General features: G+C 41.7%; 1 protein-coding gene across 7 annotated transcripts in view; it reads right to left on the bottom strand.

Annotated features, from left to right (window-relative positions):
• APBB2 (amyloid beta precursor protein binding family B member 2) overlaps window positions 1-15,221 on the bottom strand; it is a 322,611-nt gene that overhangs the window by 64,725 nt on the left and 242,665 nt on the right. For all 7 annotated transcript variants that reach the window (XM_032776850.2, XM_032776854.2, XM_032776851.2 and 4 more), the window contains 2 exons: window positions 11,341-11,487; window positions 3,203-3,330 (listed from right to left, as the gene is read on the bottom strand). In XM_032776850.2, the coding sequence (XP_032632741.1) occupies window positions 3,203-3,330; window positions 11,341-11,487 (275 nt within the window). The remainder of the gene's footprint in view (window positions 1-3,202; window positions 3,331-11,340; window positions 11,488-15,221) is intronic.

The following is a 15,221-nucleotide window of genomic DNA, read 5'->3' as shown; positions in this document are numbered from 1 at the left end:
CTTAAATGATTCTAAATAACTAATTATAACTGCTAGGCGTAATAACATCATTACTACATCACAAATGTTGGATATTTCTGAAACCTGGTAAATCTATGACTAGTGAGTATCTAGTCTGGTGTATTGGAGTTTAACAATTTGTGGACAAATATCACAACAATATAATTTTATCATGCAGAGAATCTGAAATATTTGAAAACAAAGAGGTAACAGAAAAGCAAACTGTCTTCTCAAATTCTGTAAATAAATCATTTGGGTATGCAGTAAAAGCCTCTCTCTGTCCTTCAGACATTTGTTATAATGTACTTTTACTGTTCAACTGTACCATATCAAAATGTCCCCAAAGATGCTCCATTTTCTAACCAAAGAAAACTACTAGAAAATCTGACTTGAAGGGAAATGTGAAATGGGTTCATTTTCTTAAGCAAAGAAAGCACTTTAATGTTTTATTCATGAGAAGTTAAAACCTCTTTGCTTCCCAGCATTTCAAATTGGATTTGTCCTTGTAAATCTCTCAAAAATCTGAACCAAAAAAACTAAAAATGCAACAAAAAATGCCTGTCATTCAGAGGAATGAATGGCTCAGGGGAATGATATTGGGTCACAGAAACATTCACTTCAAGGTCACTGGTTCAAATATGGACCAGGTCTGTGCTGACCAGAAGTCAAAACCATCCAACTGGCTATTTGGCAGCTTTATGTGAAATGAGCAAGGGGTTTCAGTGATTGAGTTTCTGTACCATAAAAGCCTGAGTGCTACAGGTGGCATTGGCAAGGGTTCCAAAAGAGAGGCTGTGGATAGTGGAGCCTGACCTACTCAGTCACTCTCTTAAAGTGATCCCTTCAGGCCAAGCTTGAAGCACATTGATAGGGCAGATAAGCCTTGGCTTTCATTGCTGCCACCTGATTAATCAGAAGCCTTCAGTTTTCAGTGTTATCAATCTAGCACCTTTTGAAAGTATTAATTCTAACTCAGGACTTTTCTTTTGCCAAGACAGACTAACAGACATTTCGCTAACCCTGAAAGCCAACATGCTGATGTGACATGTATTAGAAACGTACAGGTCAAACAGCTTGTTTTACATCTGACGGGGTGCAACAATACAATAGCCAGCAAAAAAACAGCTCAAGAGTTCACTGAGCTACCAGGCACAACCACTCTGAATCCCCTATTATAACTTATTACAAATTCAATTTACTACCATTCCTTTTGGGAGAGAGAACACAAGCCATTTTAATAGTTATATTTCTGCAGCAATGCCACATGAAAAGGAAACATATTTGTGCCAGTGGCAAGGCTGAAAAAACAGAGAGAGCCAAAAGTGGACGGGCTGGGAATGAGCACAAAGTATGAAGCAAAAGATAGCTAAGCCCCTGATTCAGTAAGGCACTAAGTACATGTTTAAGTCTATCCCACTTCAGGAAAGCACTTGAACATATGCTTAACTTGACTTCAATGGGAACTAAACACATGTTTAAGTGCATTCCTGAATCAAAATCTTTAAAAACACCAGCGGGGGAAAAGAGGTTCACTTTCTACTTTTATCAACTGTAATGTACCAGGAAGAGGAAACGGAACTATGTAAATACTTTATTTACTATATATTGGTGAAATGTATACTCTGCAAGATAACTACGCTAAGGACATTTGAAAAATTATCCCTTGATTTTAGACATGTAAACAATTATTTCCACATCTAATTCCACATTCTAATTTAGTACTTAACTACAGGAACTTCTCACTTAACATTGTAGTTATGTTCCTGGAAAATGCAACTTTAAGCAAAACGGTCTTAAGCGAATCCAATTTCCCCATATGAATTAATGTAAATGAGGGGGTTGGGTTCCAGGGAATTTTTTTCACCAGACAGATGAAAGACTATATTATATACTGTATAGATATACACACAGGCAGTATAAGTTTTAAACAAACAGTTTAATACTGGTACACAGTGATAATGATTGTGAAGCTTGGCTGAGGTGGAGGAGTCAGAGGGTGGGATATTTCCCAGAGAATGTCTTACTACTAAATGAACTAGCAATTGACTGAGCCCTCAAGGGTTAATTCACACAACACTCTACAAGGCAGCAGGAAAGGAGGGAGGGCAGACGGACACACACATCCTGTGTGTGAGAGAAAAAAATGCACATTTCCCCTTTAAGTAGCTGATCCCAGGCTTAAGTACACTGCTTTGTTAATTAAATCAGCTTGCTGAGACCTGAGATGGCAGCTATTGCCTAGAACAGGGGTCCTCAACGCGGTGCCCGCGGGTGCCATGGCACCCATGGGGGCATCTAAATGAGCCTGCATCCTGGCCGGCAGTTGAACATCCGCCAAAATGCCACCGAATTTCGGCATCATTTCAGCGGATGCTCGACTGCCGCTAAGGTCCTTCATCTGGCGCCCGCCAGACTAAAAGGTTGGGAACCACTGGCCTAGAAGCTCCCTCCCTCTGTCGTGTGTCCCCCTTCGGGAAGATGGGGTAAGCAGGGTGTGGGAGCAGGGGGGAGGGAGAGACACCCTCACATTAAACCCCCTTTTCCACCCTCCCCCCATACAGCAAAAGGAGTCTCTTGGAGCAGCTCCAAAGCAGAGGACAGAAGCAGCACATGGCAGTGGGGGAAGGGACAGCTGACAGGGGGAGCTGATGGGGGGCTGCTGGTCCACCCTGGTTCTAACCACCCACCAGCTAGCTGCAACGGGCTGCTTTTCCTGAAAGCAGTGGACAAAGCAGGCAGCTGCTAAAACATTAGAAGGGAGCATTTCACAACTTTAAACAAGCATGTTCCCTAATTGAGCAGCAACTTAACATAGAAACAACGTTAACTGGCACGACTTTAAGTGAGGAGTTCCTGTACCTGATCTGCAACCATAAACAGGTTCATTCTTTGTGAACATAAAAGTCGCATAAACAACTTTAGAGGCCAAGTTGAGGCCCTTTGAATATCTTATCCAAATATCATTTTGCAAAATGTGCTATAGGGAGGTCTGAAAAAGAAAGGGGTGTGTTGGTTTTTTTAAGTAATTTACCTAACAAATATAATGAATATAAATACACCCATAGTTACTGGAACATAATCACACAATAAAATGGCTGTTTGTGATGCTTCCCTTGGCCAGCATATATACACCCAGCATATATACACATTAGTCAATTTCAACAACACACAGCAACAAAGATTTACGAGATTGTAAACTCACCGGCCATTGTCACGACCCACTCCCCAGACTCTAATGCTCACAATGGGCTGAGAATGAAGAATGGTGTGATCCATGGGGTCAACCAAATTTAGCATGTCGTTCTCCAGTATAAGGTACATGTCTTTTCCCTATAATTAAAAAAAAAAAAAAATTATAAAATGTATTCTTCATGCAAAGTAAATCAGCTCAAAACTCAAGATGTGTCTGTTTTCTTTATTTGCATTGTTAAATATCATTGAGTCATTTGATTGACTAAAGGTTTCCATTTATTCTGAGTGCATTTGAAAACAAAATGACTTCTTGTTTAAAAAGGTCCAAGATAACATTTTACTTTACTTATTTTTTTTAATAAATGAAACTGGAGAAAAGAATTGTTTTCCATTTGTAAAATGTAATTGGTTTTATTGGCTCGGTATAATTAACAACAATCTTAAGGTCACATGACATTCAGATATTCAGTACACAAGTTTTTTGGTTATTCGTTTCCCTGAAAAAACCATTAATCATCATAAAATACAAGACAATTCTTAATATTAAAACCTTAGCAACAAACTACAATACCAGTAACCTTTTAAGGAGGAGAAACACATCAAATGATATGATGGGCCATGCTTTCTTTTCTTCAGCTTCCACTTCACAGTTAAAAGGGCTATTGGAGAGGATGGCATTGAGGCTGAACCCAATCCTCACTGAAGTCAGTGGGAGTTTTGCCACTGACTTCAACAGAGCCAGGATTTCATCCTGTCTTTCGGCTTGTGAGTATTGGCATTTTTCTTGGTTGAAGATTCTAAGAAAAGGAATCACTTTTTTGTGATATTCTTCCCTTTGATGACAATTTAGGAATGATAATTCTTTCTATTATTAGTACTCTCTATATCCTAGCCACCTCTGCCCTAATATCAGGTCGTTCTGTCTTCTAAGCTTCCCAGAGAGAAGTACACACTGCAGCCAAAGGAGGCTTGGAAATCAGTTTCTCTCATCTGATTTGGTATATCTTCTCAAACAGTAATCCCAGGAGAATTGCAGGACCCCATGGAAATGATTCTAGAGTTATGTAAGACAAAATATTGATCAAAAAGGGATGGACTGTGGGGGGTCCCCACTTAGTAAAGGAGAATTTGTTTCCCCACTCGAGACACCATCCATACGCCTTTCAGAGTGGAAAGAATCTGATCACATACTGACAGAGGATTTAGAAATTACTCTCTTATTTTTGTACGACTCAATGATATGGCAGCCCTTTTTCAGATTGCCACTGCTCAGGTTTTCATAGTGTGTCTAATTCTGTGTCCCTGACTGTCATGCATTTCTTTTGGCTTGGAAGGGACTGTTTACTTTATTTGCTTGTACAATGGAGCTCTTTCTGTAACAGAATGGATTTACACATGAAGGGATGAACAACATCTGGAGGGAAAAAAGAGGAGGCAAAGTCTTGCCAGAGAGAGGAGACAGAGGTCGGAAGGAAATACACACAAAAAGTTATCTCGGGGGAGGAAAAGAAGATGGAGTTGCAATAAACAGATGGTTAATGGAGAATTAATACTAATGAAGTAGCTTATTGCACGAAGGAAATAAGAGTAGAAGAGTAAAAAAGTAAGGAAGGAATAAGGTACAAAAGCAGAACAAGAAGAGTCACTCAGATTTCTAAGGTGACTGTATAAAAATCACAAGAACTATGAAAAAGAAAAAGGATAAAGAATTTGTTAAGAGACCAAAGAGACTGAAAATAGCTCATGAAAGAGAACATTGCTGGGTATTTAGACCAATTTTCTATTTACACATTTATTTATGTGGCAATGACCTGGAAGAAATTGTTGCAAGAAAGTAAAATCTGCTGATCATAATGCCGGAATTAGGGCAATAAAACTACATTCTAAAGATCTGAATAGGGTTGGAGACTGGGCAGATATGGAACATACTGAACATAAATCAAAAGAAATTCTAGCATACACAAGGGATGGCTCAGCTCAGGCCAACTGCAATATATTTTGCACAATTTTTGTTTCCTTATTATACAAAGGCTATTATAGTGATGGAGATCGTGTAGCAGCAGACAACCAGAAATTATTTAGGCACTCTGGGAATCTAAATACAAAGAGACAGGATAAACCTGGCCACATTCTACGTGACTCACTGACTGTCAAAGAATTCTGAACAGACTACAAAAACTGCTACAGGGGGTGGGGGAGCAGGGAAAGGGGGCACGGGGAAAAGGCTTCTGGCAAACAAAACAACTCAGGGAACTAAAATACAGTAGAATCTCGATTTTAAGAGCACCAATCTTGAGAATGAACAGCTAAATGGTCCCCACAGAGTGTGTGGGGGAGTGTCACATAATAAATTGATGTTGAAGGAGAACAAGTTAACATCCCTTCACATTTGGATACCTTCAATGCACTGGAAACCTCTTTGTAGTGGTATGAAGGACAAGAAGGCAGCGATATAGTGTACCATACTGCAATTTACGCACCATACTTACAGTAATTTTGAGATGTTCAATTTTATGAAGATTTTGATTTTATGAACTCGTCAATACCCAATTAGCTCACTGAGATTTTACTATAAAATTAAAGAAGAGTTTGATCCTAGAAGACTGTTGGTGGAAGCTATTTTCAGTGAGACACATGCTGCAGCAATATACTTTGTAAGGTAAATAATCTGTACAGTATGTGGCAAAAGTGACAATGTAGTATGTGGTAAAGCAGCAAAACATATTATCTGGTCTTCTTTCATGCCTTTGATTTCACAGAATTGTGGAAATTAGAAATGAGAAAGTGTTATTATGTCATCTTGTCTACTTGGAACAATTTATCTCCTCTTTGGGATGAAATACTTACAGATGGTCCCAATCCTCAACCCCATTTAATAATATTTGAGCCAAACTAGTCCTTTTAATCTTTACCGAATCCTAAAAACATAATCAACTCTTTCAGCTTAATTTTTTGCTGTACATATTCTGTATTCCTTCCGATTTCCCTCCAATTTGTTGTCATCTTTCTCTCTTCATTTCAGCTCCCTCCTTTAAACATGCTTCTTCCATACAACCTATCAGTGCTCTGCCAACCAAGAAGTGTTGTTACAAGAATTTCTTCTAAAGTAAGTGGGAATCTATTTACTCCTCTGTGTCTGAATTGTATTGCTTGCCCGTTTAGATTGACTCTGTGGGACTACTCACGTGAATAAGGTGAGAAGAATATGGTACTAATTCAGTAATTTGTGACTCAACTTTCTTTAACACCCTCCTCCTGAAAAGATAGATTTATTTATGATAATAAGATAAAGTCTTTTACAAAGCACAGCCTATCATAAGACACTTAACTTGTCATCCTGATACACACAAAAGTTATTAAATTACTGACTGTATCATGTCAATGCCTACTTGAGACTCGGTTGGTGACTTATGGTCTCAACCAGCTGAAGAGACATTTGGAGCTGTGAAGAAATGTTTAGCCGTGGGTTCCATATACACATATTTTAAACACATGAAAGTTTTCAATTTGAAAAGATTTTTAATATTCAAAATAACTTAAAACAAATAAAGCTACAATCTTTCCAAGGCTATAGATTAAGCTATGTTTATTTTAAATTTTGTGTTCTAAATACCTCCATACTCTCAAACTCCACTCTGAAGTCTCTGTGCTTCATTCTGGTCATAACCAGCAGAGAGAACACAGATCTTAAGGCCATAACAGTGGGTTGGGATGAAAAAATTGTTACCTATCTTTCGTAACTGTTGTTCTTTGAGATGTGTTGTTCATATCCATTCCATTCCAGGTGTGTGAGTGCCCATAAGTGTGGCTGTCAGAGATTTTTGCCTTAGCGGTATCCGTAGGGTCAGCTGTGGCACCACCTTGAGTGCCGCGCTCATGCATTGGTATATCAGGCACCGCTGTTCCTACACCCTCTCAGTTCCTTCTTGCTGGCAACTCTGACAGAGGGGCAGGAGGGTGGGTAATGGAATGGACATGAGCACCACATCTCAAAGAACAAAGTCACGAAAAGTTCAGAGTACATAGTTATGCAGCTTGCAACACTGCTCTGCCAAAGCCAGCATCCTCTTGAGCTTGCTCGGTAAGTACATAATGAGATGTGAACGTGCAGACAGATGACCAGGTAGCAGCCCTACAGCTCTCTTGGATTGGTGCCTGCACCAGGAAAGCCACTGATGATGTCTGCACACTGGTCGAGTGTGCCGTCACAATTTCCGGCGGAGGCACTTTTGCCAGCTTATAGCAATAGCGGATGCAGGCCATGATCCAGGATGAAATCTTTTGAACAGACACTGGGCAACCTTTCATTTTGTCTGCCACTGCAACGAACAACTGTGTTGACTTACAGAATAGCTTTATTCCATCTATGCAGAAGGCCAGCACCCTTCTGACATCAAGGGTGTGCAGCCTGCATTCCTCATCTGACGTATGAGGCTATAGAAAGAAGATGGGTAAGTATATGTCCTATGAAACTGGGAAACTATCTTAGGCAGAAACACCGAGTGCGGTCGCAGCTGGACCTTAGTGTTGTAGAAGACCACATAGAGCAGCACCAAAGTAAATGCCCTGATCTCAGACACCCTGTAGGCCGACATTATCACAACCAGGAACGGAACCTTCCAGGAGAGAAGCAGGAGAGAGCAGGAAGCCAGAGGTTTGAAAGGAGGCCCCATGAGCATTCAGGTCCCAGAGAGGGACGGGATCCTGGATGTGTGGGTAGAGATGCTTCAAACCTTTCCAAAACCAGCCTGTCATGTCATGAGCGAAGACTGACCCTCCTTGGAATGGAGGGTGGAAAGATGAGATAGAGGCCAGGTGGACCATGACTGATTATCAGGACAAACCTGGGAGTTTGAGGTGCAGCAGATAATCCAGGATCTCCTGTAGCAGGGCCTGCTCAGCTCCAACCCGCTGATCTGAGGCCCAGCATGTGAACCTTTTCCACTTGGCCAGGTAAGTCGCTCTGGTGGAGGGTTTTCTGCTACCAAACAAGACCTCTGACCTCTGAACGTAGACGAGCATTTCCGTTCGTCCACATTCAGTCATGCAGTAGCCAGGCTATCAAGTGCAGTGCTGCCAGGTTTGGGTGCAGCTGTAGCTCTGGGACAGCTACCGAATGGTACAGCAGCATGCTGAACCAGCGCTAATGAGGTCACATGAGGGGTATCAGGATAACCTTCGCCTTGTACTGTTTGATCTTCATTAGGACTCTGTGAATCAATGACACTGGCAGGGATGCATACATCAGAGCCCCCGACCATGGGAGGAGAAATGCATCTGATAGGGAACCCCTGTCCATCCCCCAGATCGAACAAAATATGTGGCATTTCCTATTCTGCCTGGACAAGAACAGGTCCATCTGGGGAGTCCACCACTTCCAGAAGATTGTACTGACCGCCTCTGGGTGGAAAGACCACTAGTGGCGAGACAAGAAGGTCTGCTGAGGCAACCTCCTACCACGTTCTTGGCCCCGGCAGGTGCACAGCTACCAGATGAATGGCATGCTGCACCCAGACGTCCCAAAGGCGGAGAGATTCTTGGCAAAGGGCCGACAACCTGGCTCCGCTCTGCCTGTTGTTGTAATACACCACAGCGGTATTGTCTATCAGAACCTGCACCACCTTGCCCTTCCCGTGGGGCAGGAAAGCCTTGTAGTTCAAGCAAACCGCTCTCAGCTCCGTGACATTGATATGGAGTCCGAAGTCCAAAGCATTAGAGACCAGGGTCAGCACCAGGGACGGGGTCGCGAAGGGAACTCCCTCCAACACTACACGGGGTCCAACCACCAATCCAGGGATGACCGGATGTGATCCGGCACCCTGACTATCCGGTCTAGGTTGTGCCTAATGAGGATGTAGACCGATGCCAGCGACACTTGCAGTGGCCCGAGATGGAGCCTGGCATGACCGACCATGTATGTACATGCGGCCATATGGCCCAACCGCAAGCAGGTGTGAGCCATGGTGAATGGTGGTTCTTTACGTGGGAGAACAGGTCTGACATGGCCTGAAAACGTGCCATCGGAAGGAAGGCCCTGGCTCGCGTAATGTCAAGAACTGTCTCAATGAATTCTATTTGCTGGACCAACTTCAAGGTGGATTTTTTCTCGTTTGTTAACAGGCCCAGGTTGCAGTAGGTGGAACGCACCAGATAGAGGCTCCTCTGCACCTGTTCCTGAGACCTGCCCTTGATGTGTCAGTCATTGAGATATGAGAAGACTTGACCCCTCGATGTCTCAGGTAAGTAGCCACTGGCTCCATACATTTTGCGAACACCCTTGGGGCCGATGAGAGGCCAAAGGGCAGTGCCATGAAATAAAAATGGCATCCACCCGCTATGAAATGGAAGAAATGTCTGTTATCTTGAAATATGAAAATGAGCGTCCTTCCCTCTCCTTCCATTTTAATCATTCATTCCACAATTGCCACCCTGGAGCATTCTGGCCTGGCAGAATAGTGCTCTAGCCCCCCAGCAAACACTTTGTCATCTCAGGTCCCATATTGATGCAATTACAGGACACGTGACTTCTCATAGTCCAGTGGTTCTCAAACTTTTGTATTGGTGACCACTTTCATATAGCAAGCCTCTGAGCGCAACCCCCCACTTATAAAATTAAAAACACTTCTTTATATATTTAACACCATTATAAATGCTAGAGACAAAGCAGGGTTTGGGGTGGAGGCTGACAACTCGCGATCCCCCATGTAATAACTTCGCAAACCCCTGAGGGGTCCTGACCCCCAATCAGTCAGTGTATGGAAGACAAAGGGAGAATTCCTTTCAGAAATCAAACATCTTTCTCTCCCCTCTCCTGCCAAAATGGTACAATCAAACACAAACACGCACACACACACACGCGCTCCTGGACAACTCAACTTCCACGCTGCTCTCAACCTTTAATCAGCCCAGAAATGAAGGTCTACTTGTCTTGTTTCTTAATAAGCAAACACTGGCAGGCAAAGAAACATAAAAAGTATAAAATCATAATTTCTGTTTGCACTCTTCATTAACACTTTTTTGGGGGTTGGGTGGGGGTGTAATTTTCTTGTTTTTAAAAACCTCACTCCCAGTAGGCCAGACTCACAGGTGCATCTAAAAGAGTAAGCCTAGAATGTACATTTACAACAGTTAGGCTCCGTCTGGATTTACATAGTTTACAAAGAAGGTCAGTATCGTTATCCACATTTTACAGATGGGGAAACTGAGGCACAGAGAGGTGAAGTGACTTTCCCAAGATCACCCAAAGGTCAGTGGCAGAACCAGGTCTCCTGAGTCCCAGGCCAGTGTTCTAGCCACTAGGCCTCACTGCTACAATTACCAATGTCATTTTCATTCTCTTTACATATCACTTCTGTATTTGGATCATGGAGCGCAGGAAATCTAAGCTGGTGTAACTCATATGCTAACAGGCCAGAAGAGAGCAGCATAACAAGAAAAACAACTTGGCAGAAGGTTTAAGAAAGCCTATGTTAAAACAGATCACCCATAGCCTCTAGGATCTAGAAGCAAAAGATGCACCAACTTGAAGTTCCTTATGTTTCCTTTCCCACTGGTAAAAGGTGTGAGAATGGAATAGGCACTGAAACAAAGCCCTCTTAGTCAATACAAGGATTTCCACTGATTTCAAGGACTTTGGATCTGAGCTTATGACAGTGAGAATATAAAGGAATATTAGAGTAACTTCTGCCACCTTACATATCACCCCTGTATTTGACCCTTATCTTCAGTTTATAGCAGATGTTTTATTAACAAACTGTACAGTATACAGCCATTTAATTATTATTGGACTTGTCATGCAGCGTATCTAACATATGAAGTGGAGACACAACGATTTCATCACGGCCTTTGTGACAGCTGCTCTCCTAACCTCTCAGAAACAAAAATCAAGTTTACTCTCAAATTTTCTTCTCCTTTTCGCCAGCATCAGCTGCTGATACAGCAGTCCCAGGCTCGCTCTGCTTCTTTACTTTTTTTTCATTAAAGAATACATAGAAAATTAGAGTATTTAATTTTCGTTCATTAACATTTAAAATTAGGTGGAAAACTAACATGCTTGTGTGTATTTTTAAAGGTATCTTATAGAGTGGGTGGAGTGTATTCAAAGGGAGAAAAAGGGTAATGTAAAGAAAGTTCAGACCATACTCTTACCTCTCCCCATATGCCAACTGTGTCTCTGATATCATTTTTACAGTAAGACAGTTGTCTGATGCAATTGTTCACAGCAACACTGCTTTTTCCAGGAGCTAGATCTTCTTCCGCCATTTCTACCCAGCCCAAAGAGCGCACAGCAAAGCACTAAAAAAAAAAAAAAAAAAAAAAAAGAGGAAATATTTGTGTGTAAATCGTAATTCTGTATACCAACAAAGCAGTATCAATTACTTACAAGAGACTGAAGAAATCTAATGGACAGATTCCCAGTGAAGTCAATGTCAAAACTCCCCCTCTTTTTGAACAGAACAGAAGCAGGTCCCTGCATTGCCATAAGATGACACTCATGGCAGATAGGTACATTAAAATGTTTCATTTAAGAATGTAAAATGAAAATATTTATAGGAAGGAACAAGGTAAGTTGAATGACGTGTCAGGAAAAATGATACTTCTTATACCTCCATGGTGGCAGAATGCAAAATGCTTTCAAGAATACAGTCACCAAAAGAGGAAACGTAGAACATGTCAGGCAGTGGTCCCCAATCTTTTATTATCTGGCAGGCGCTGACAACAAGCCACACAGGACCGTGGCGGTGGATGAGCATCCGCTGAAATGCCACCAACAAGTGGCAACGTCAATAGGCGTCGCTGCCAAAATACCACTGACAAGCAGCATCCTCCAGAGGCGTCGCTGCTGAAATGCCGCAGATTTTCAGCAGCGACGCCTCTGGGGGACGCTGCTTGTTGATGATATTTTGGCGGATGCTCATCTGCTGGCCAGTACGCGGGTACACTTAGACACCCCAGTGGGCACCATGGCACCCGCGGACACCATGTTGGAGACCCCTGATGTAAGAAATGCTTTAGGCAGTCAGTAGAATACCCTTGTATCAGAAAAATAGCAACCACAGCTATGGATAAAGTAAGATGGAGGTCCTACCTAGTATTTTCAGCCTTGATTCCAAAAAAGCTTTTGGTTTAGGCCTGTTGTGAAATCCACACATGGTATATCTCACTACTGAGTTTTAAACCACAAAACTTAATTTATTAAGGATTACCACAATCAGTTTTACAGTAAGTTTAAGTAAGGTAACAGACAATGGTAAATCCAAAGTATTAACTAAGAAATAAAATACTACGTAAAGAAACAGGCTTTTAACAGTGACCCTTAAAAAAAATTATAATAGTATAGAGCAGAAGGATGCCAACCAGAGCTCTCAATTGGCAGAACATTGCAAGACTACATCAGTCAACACGTATGGTGCATTTTGCAAACAAAACAAAAAGGGATAAATTGCCTGGAAATATCTCTGTTACTGCCACTATGGTAGATTTATAAAAGCCACTTTTTAATATGGAAAAAAACATTCATATTGTGCTGAGGCATTACAGAGTGAAATCCTGACCCTACTGAAGTCAATGGGAGTTTTGCCATTGACTTCAATGGGGCCAAGATTTCACCCAGAGGATTCTCCTGTCAAGTTGAGCCATAATTGCCAATACAAATCTATAACAGTTTTGTTGCTTCCTTCTGGTAGACATGCTGAACTTCTACTTTATTAAGAGTACTCACCAGAAACCCCATATTATATAACACACACTATTTTTGAAGCATTCAGCATAGATTATATTGTCTGTATCAGGGGTCGGCAACCTTTCAGAAGTGGTGTGCCGAGTCTTCATTTATTTACTCTAATTTAAGGTTTTGTGTGCCAGTAATACACTTTAATGTTTTTAGAAGGTCTGTTTCTATAAGTCTATAATATATAACTAAACTATTGTATGTATGTAAAGTAAATAAGGTTTTTAAAATGTTTAAGAAGTTTCATTTAAAATTAAAATGCAGAGCCCCCTGGACTGGTGGCAGGGCCCAGGCAGTATAAGTGCCATTGAAAATCAGCTTGTGTGCTGCCTTCGGCACGCGTGCCATAGGTCGCCTACCCATCATCTATATGGATTAGTAAAATCTATGGCATGGCGTCTTTGAGAACTTAATGAGACATAAGAATCCCACCTTCCTCTACCTACAGATCCCCTACATGCCAGTCACAGCTGTCTAGAGAGGCATAAGCTCCAGCACGTTCCAAAAGTACAGAAGCAAAATGTAGTATGAATGTACTTAAAATCTTGCCTGCATTTAAAATTCTCTCTCTTTTACTATGTATATCTCCAACTCAAAAGCGGACTAAAGATTGATGTGGGCTATGGCTACACTGCGAGGCTTTTAGCGACATGGCTGTGCTGCTAAAAGGCACGCAGTGTCGCTGCTGTTTGTCGGCAGAGCACTCCTGCTGACAAAACACTGTTCATACCAGCGCTTTTTGTCAGTAAAACTTGTGTCATTCGGGCTGTGTGTTTTTTTTTAACACCCCTGAACGACAAAAGGTTTTGCCAACGAAGTTCCAGTGTGGATAAACCCTTAGAGTAGGCATTGTGTAGCTTCCCAATACATTACCTATTGGCTTCTTTTCAACTTCTTTGGCAGTGACTGCATTTTTTGTTTGGAAATTGTGTGCTGCATCAACTTTGTATTGGTTCAGGAAATCAAATGATGCAATACATATTAGCATTCAGAAATGTTTTAAATATGCAATCCCTAAAAAGCCAAAATGCATTGTTCAGTGCTGCCCCCCTGTGACAAACTGGTTTCATTGTTACCAGCATCTAATGAAACAAATGTTCAGGAATACAGCCCCGGTCTTATAAATTACTCTGCAAACCACTGAGGTCATGCTACATTGACTCCAGGGCAGTCCTGTGTAGGCCACAGCTCAGGTGAACCAGGTTGCAGAATTAGGCCTATAACTACTCTAACATCTGTTTTTGAAATACATTTAACAAATGACAGGTTTCAGAGTAGCAGCCGTGTTAGTCTGTATCCGCAAAAAGAACAGGAGTACTTGTGGCACCTTGGAGACTAATAAATTTATTTCAGCATAAGCTTTCGTGGGCTACAGCTCACTTCTTCGGATGCATAGAACGGAACACACAGACAGGAGATATTTATACATACAGAGAACATGAATAAAAAGGTTTTTTTTCTCCTGCTGACGATAGCTCATCTCAATTGATTGGCCTCTTCCAGTTGGTACGCATACTTCTACCTTTTCATGTTCTGTGTATGTATAAATATCTCCTGTCTGTGTGTTCCAATCTATGCATCCAAAGAAGTGAGCTGTAGTCCACGAAAGCTTATGCTGAAATAAATTTGGCAGTCTCTAAGGTGCCACAAGTACTCCTGTTCATTTAACAAATGGGTTTTTAAAACTCTGAAGCAAAAACACAGAGATAGGTAATTCAAGTACATACAAAATGTTTACTTTGGAAAACTAATGGAGGGCAAGAACATAGAGTAGCACGTAGTGAATTAATTTTATTAATGTTTTAATCTTTACTGGGGTACGGAAGCACAAGGGGACAAAGTAGTTTTGGAGTGAAGAGTTCTTGTATATTTCAGCAACCCACCTGAGCCTATTTTCAAAAAAGGACTCTGAGGCCCTGTCTATACTGGCAAGTTTCTGTGTTGTAACTCCTGAGGTGTATACACCGCCAAGCCACTTAAGTGTGCAGAAACTGCACAATTGCAGCACTGTAAAAAAACTACCTCAATGAGAGGCGTACAGATTTCTGCACCAGGGCTACAGCGCTGCAGTGCCAGTGTAAACATGTGATCGATTACAGCACTGTGACCAGCTGCCGGGAGGTGTTCCCTAATGCCTGTTCTTGCCTCCCTGGTCATCAGTTTGAACTCTACTGCCTGCCCTCAGGTGACCAACTGTCATCCCCACCCCGTAAATTCCTTTGGAATTTTGAAAGTCCCTTTCCTGTTTGCTCAATGATGCGTGCAGTGGTCTCAGCGCATCTTTCCAGGTGGTCATGCC

This window comes from Chelonoidis abingdonii, chromosome 5 (assembly GCF_003597395.2).
Source record: "Chelonoidis abingdonii isolate Lonesome George chromosome 5, CheloAbing_2.0, whole genome shotgun sequence".
Lineage (NCBI taxonomy): Eukaryota > Metazoa > Chordata > Testudines > Testudinidae > Chelonoidis > Chelonoidis abingdonii.
The sequence above is the reverse complement of the archived record's forward strand: the minus strand, read 5'-3'. Positions and strand labels throughout refer to the sequence as shown.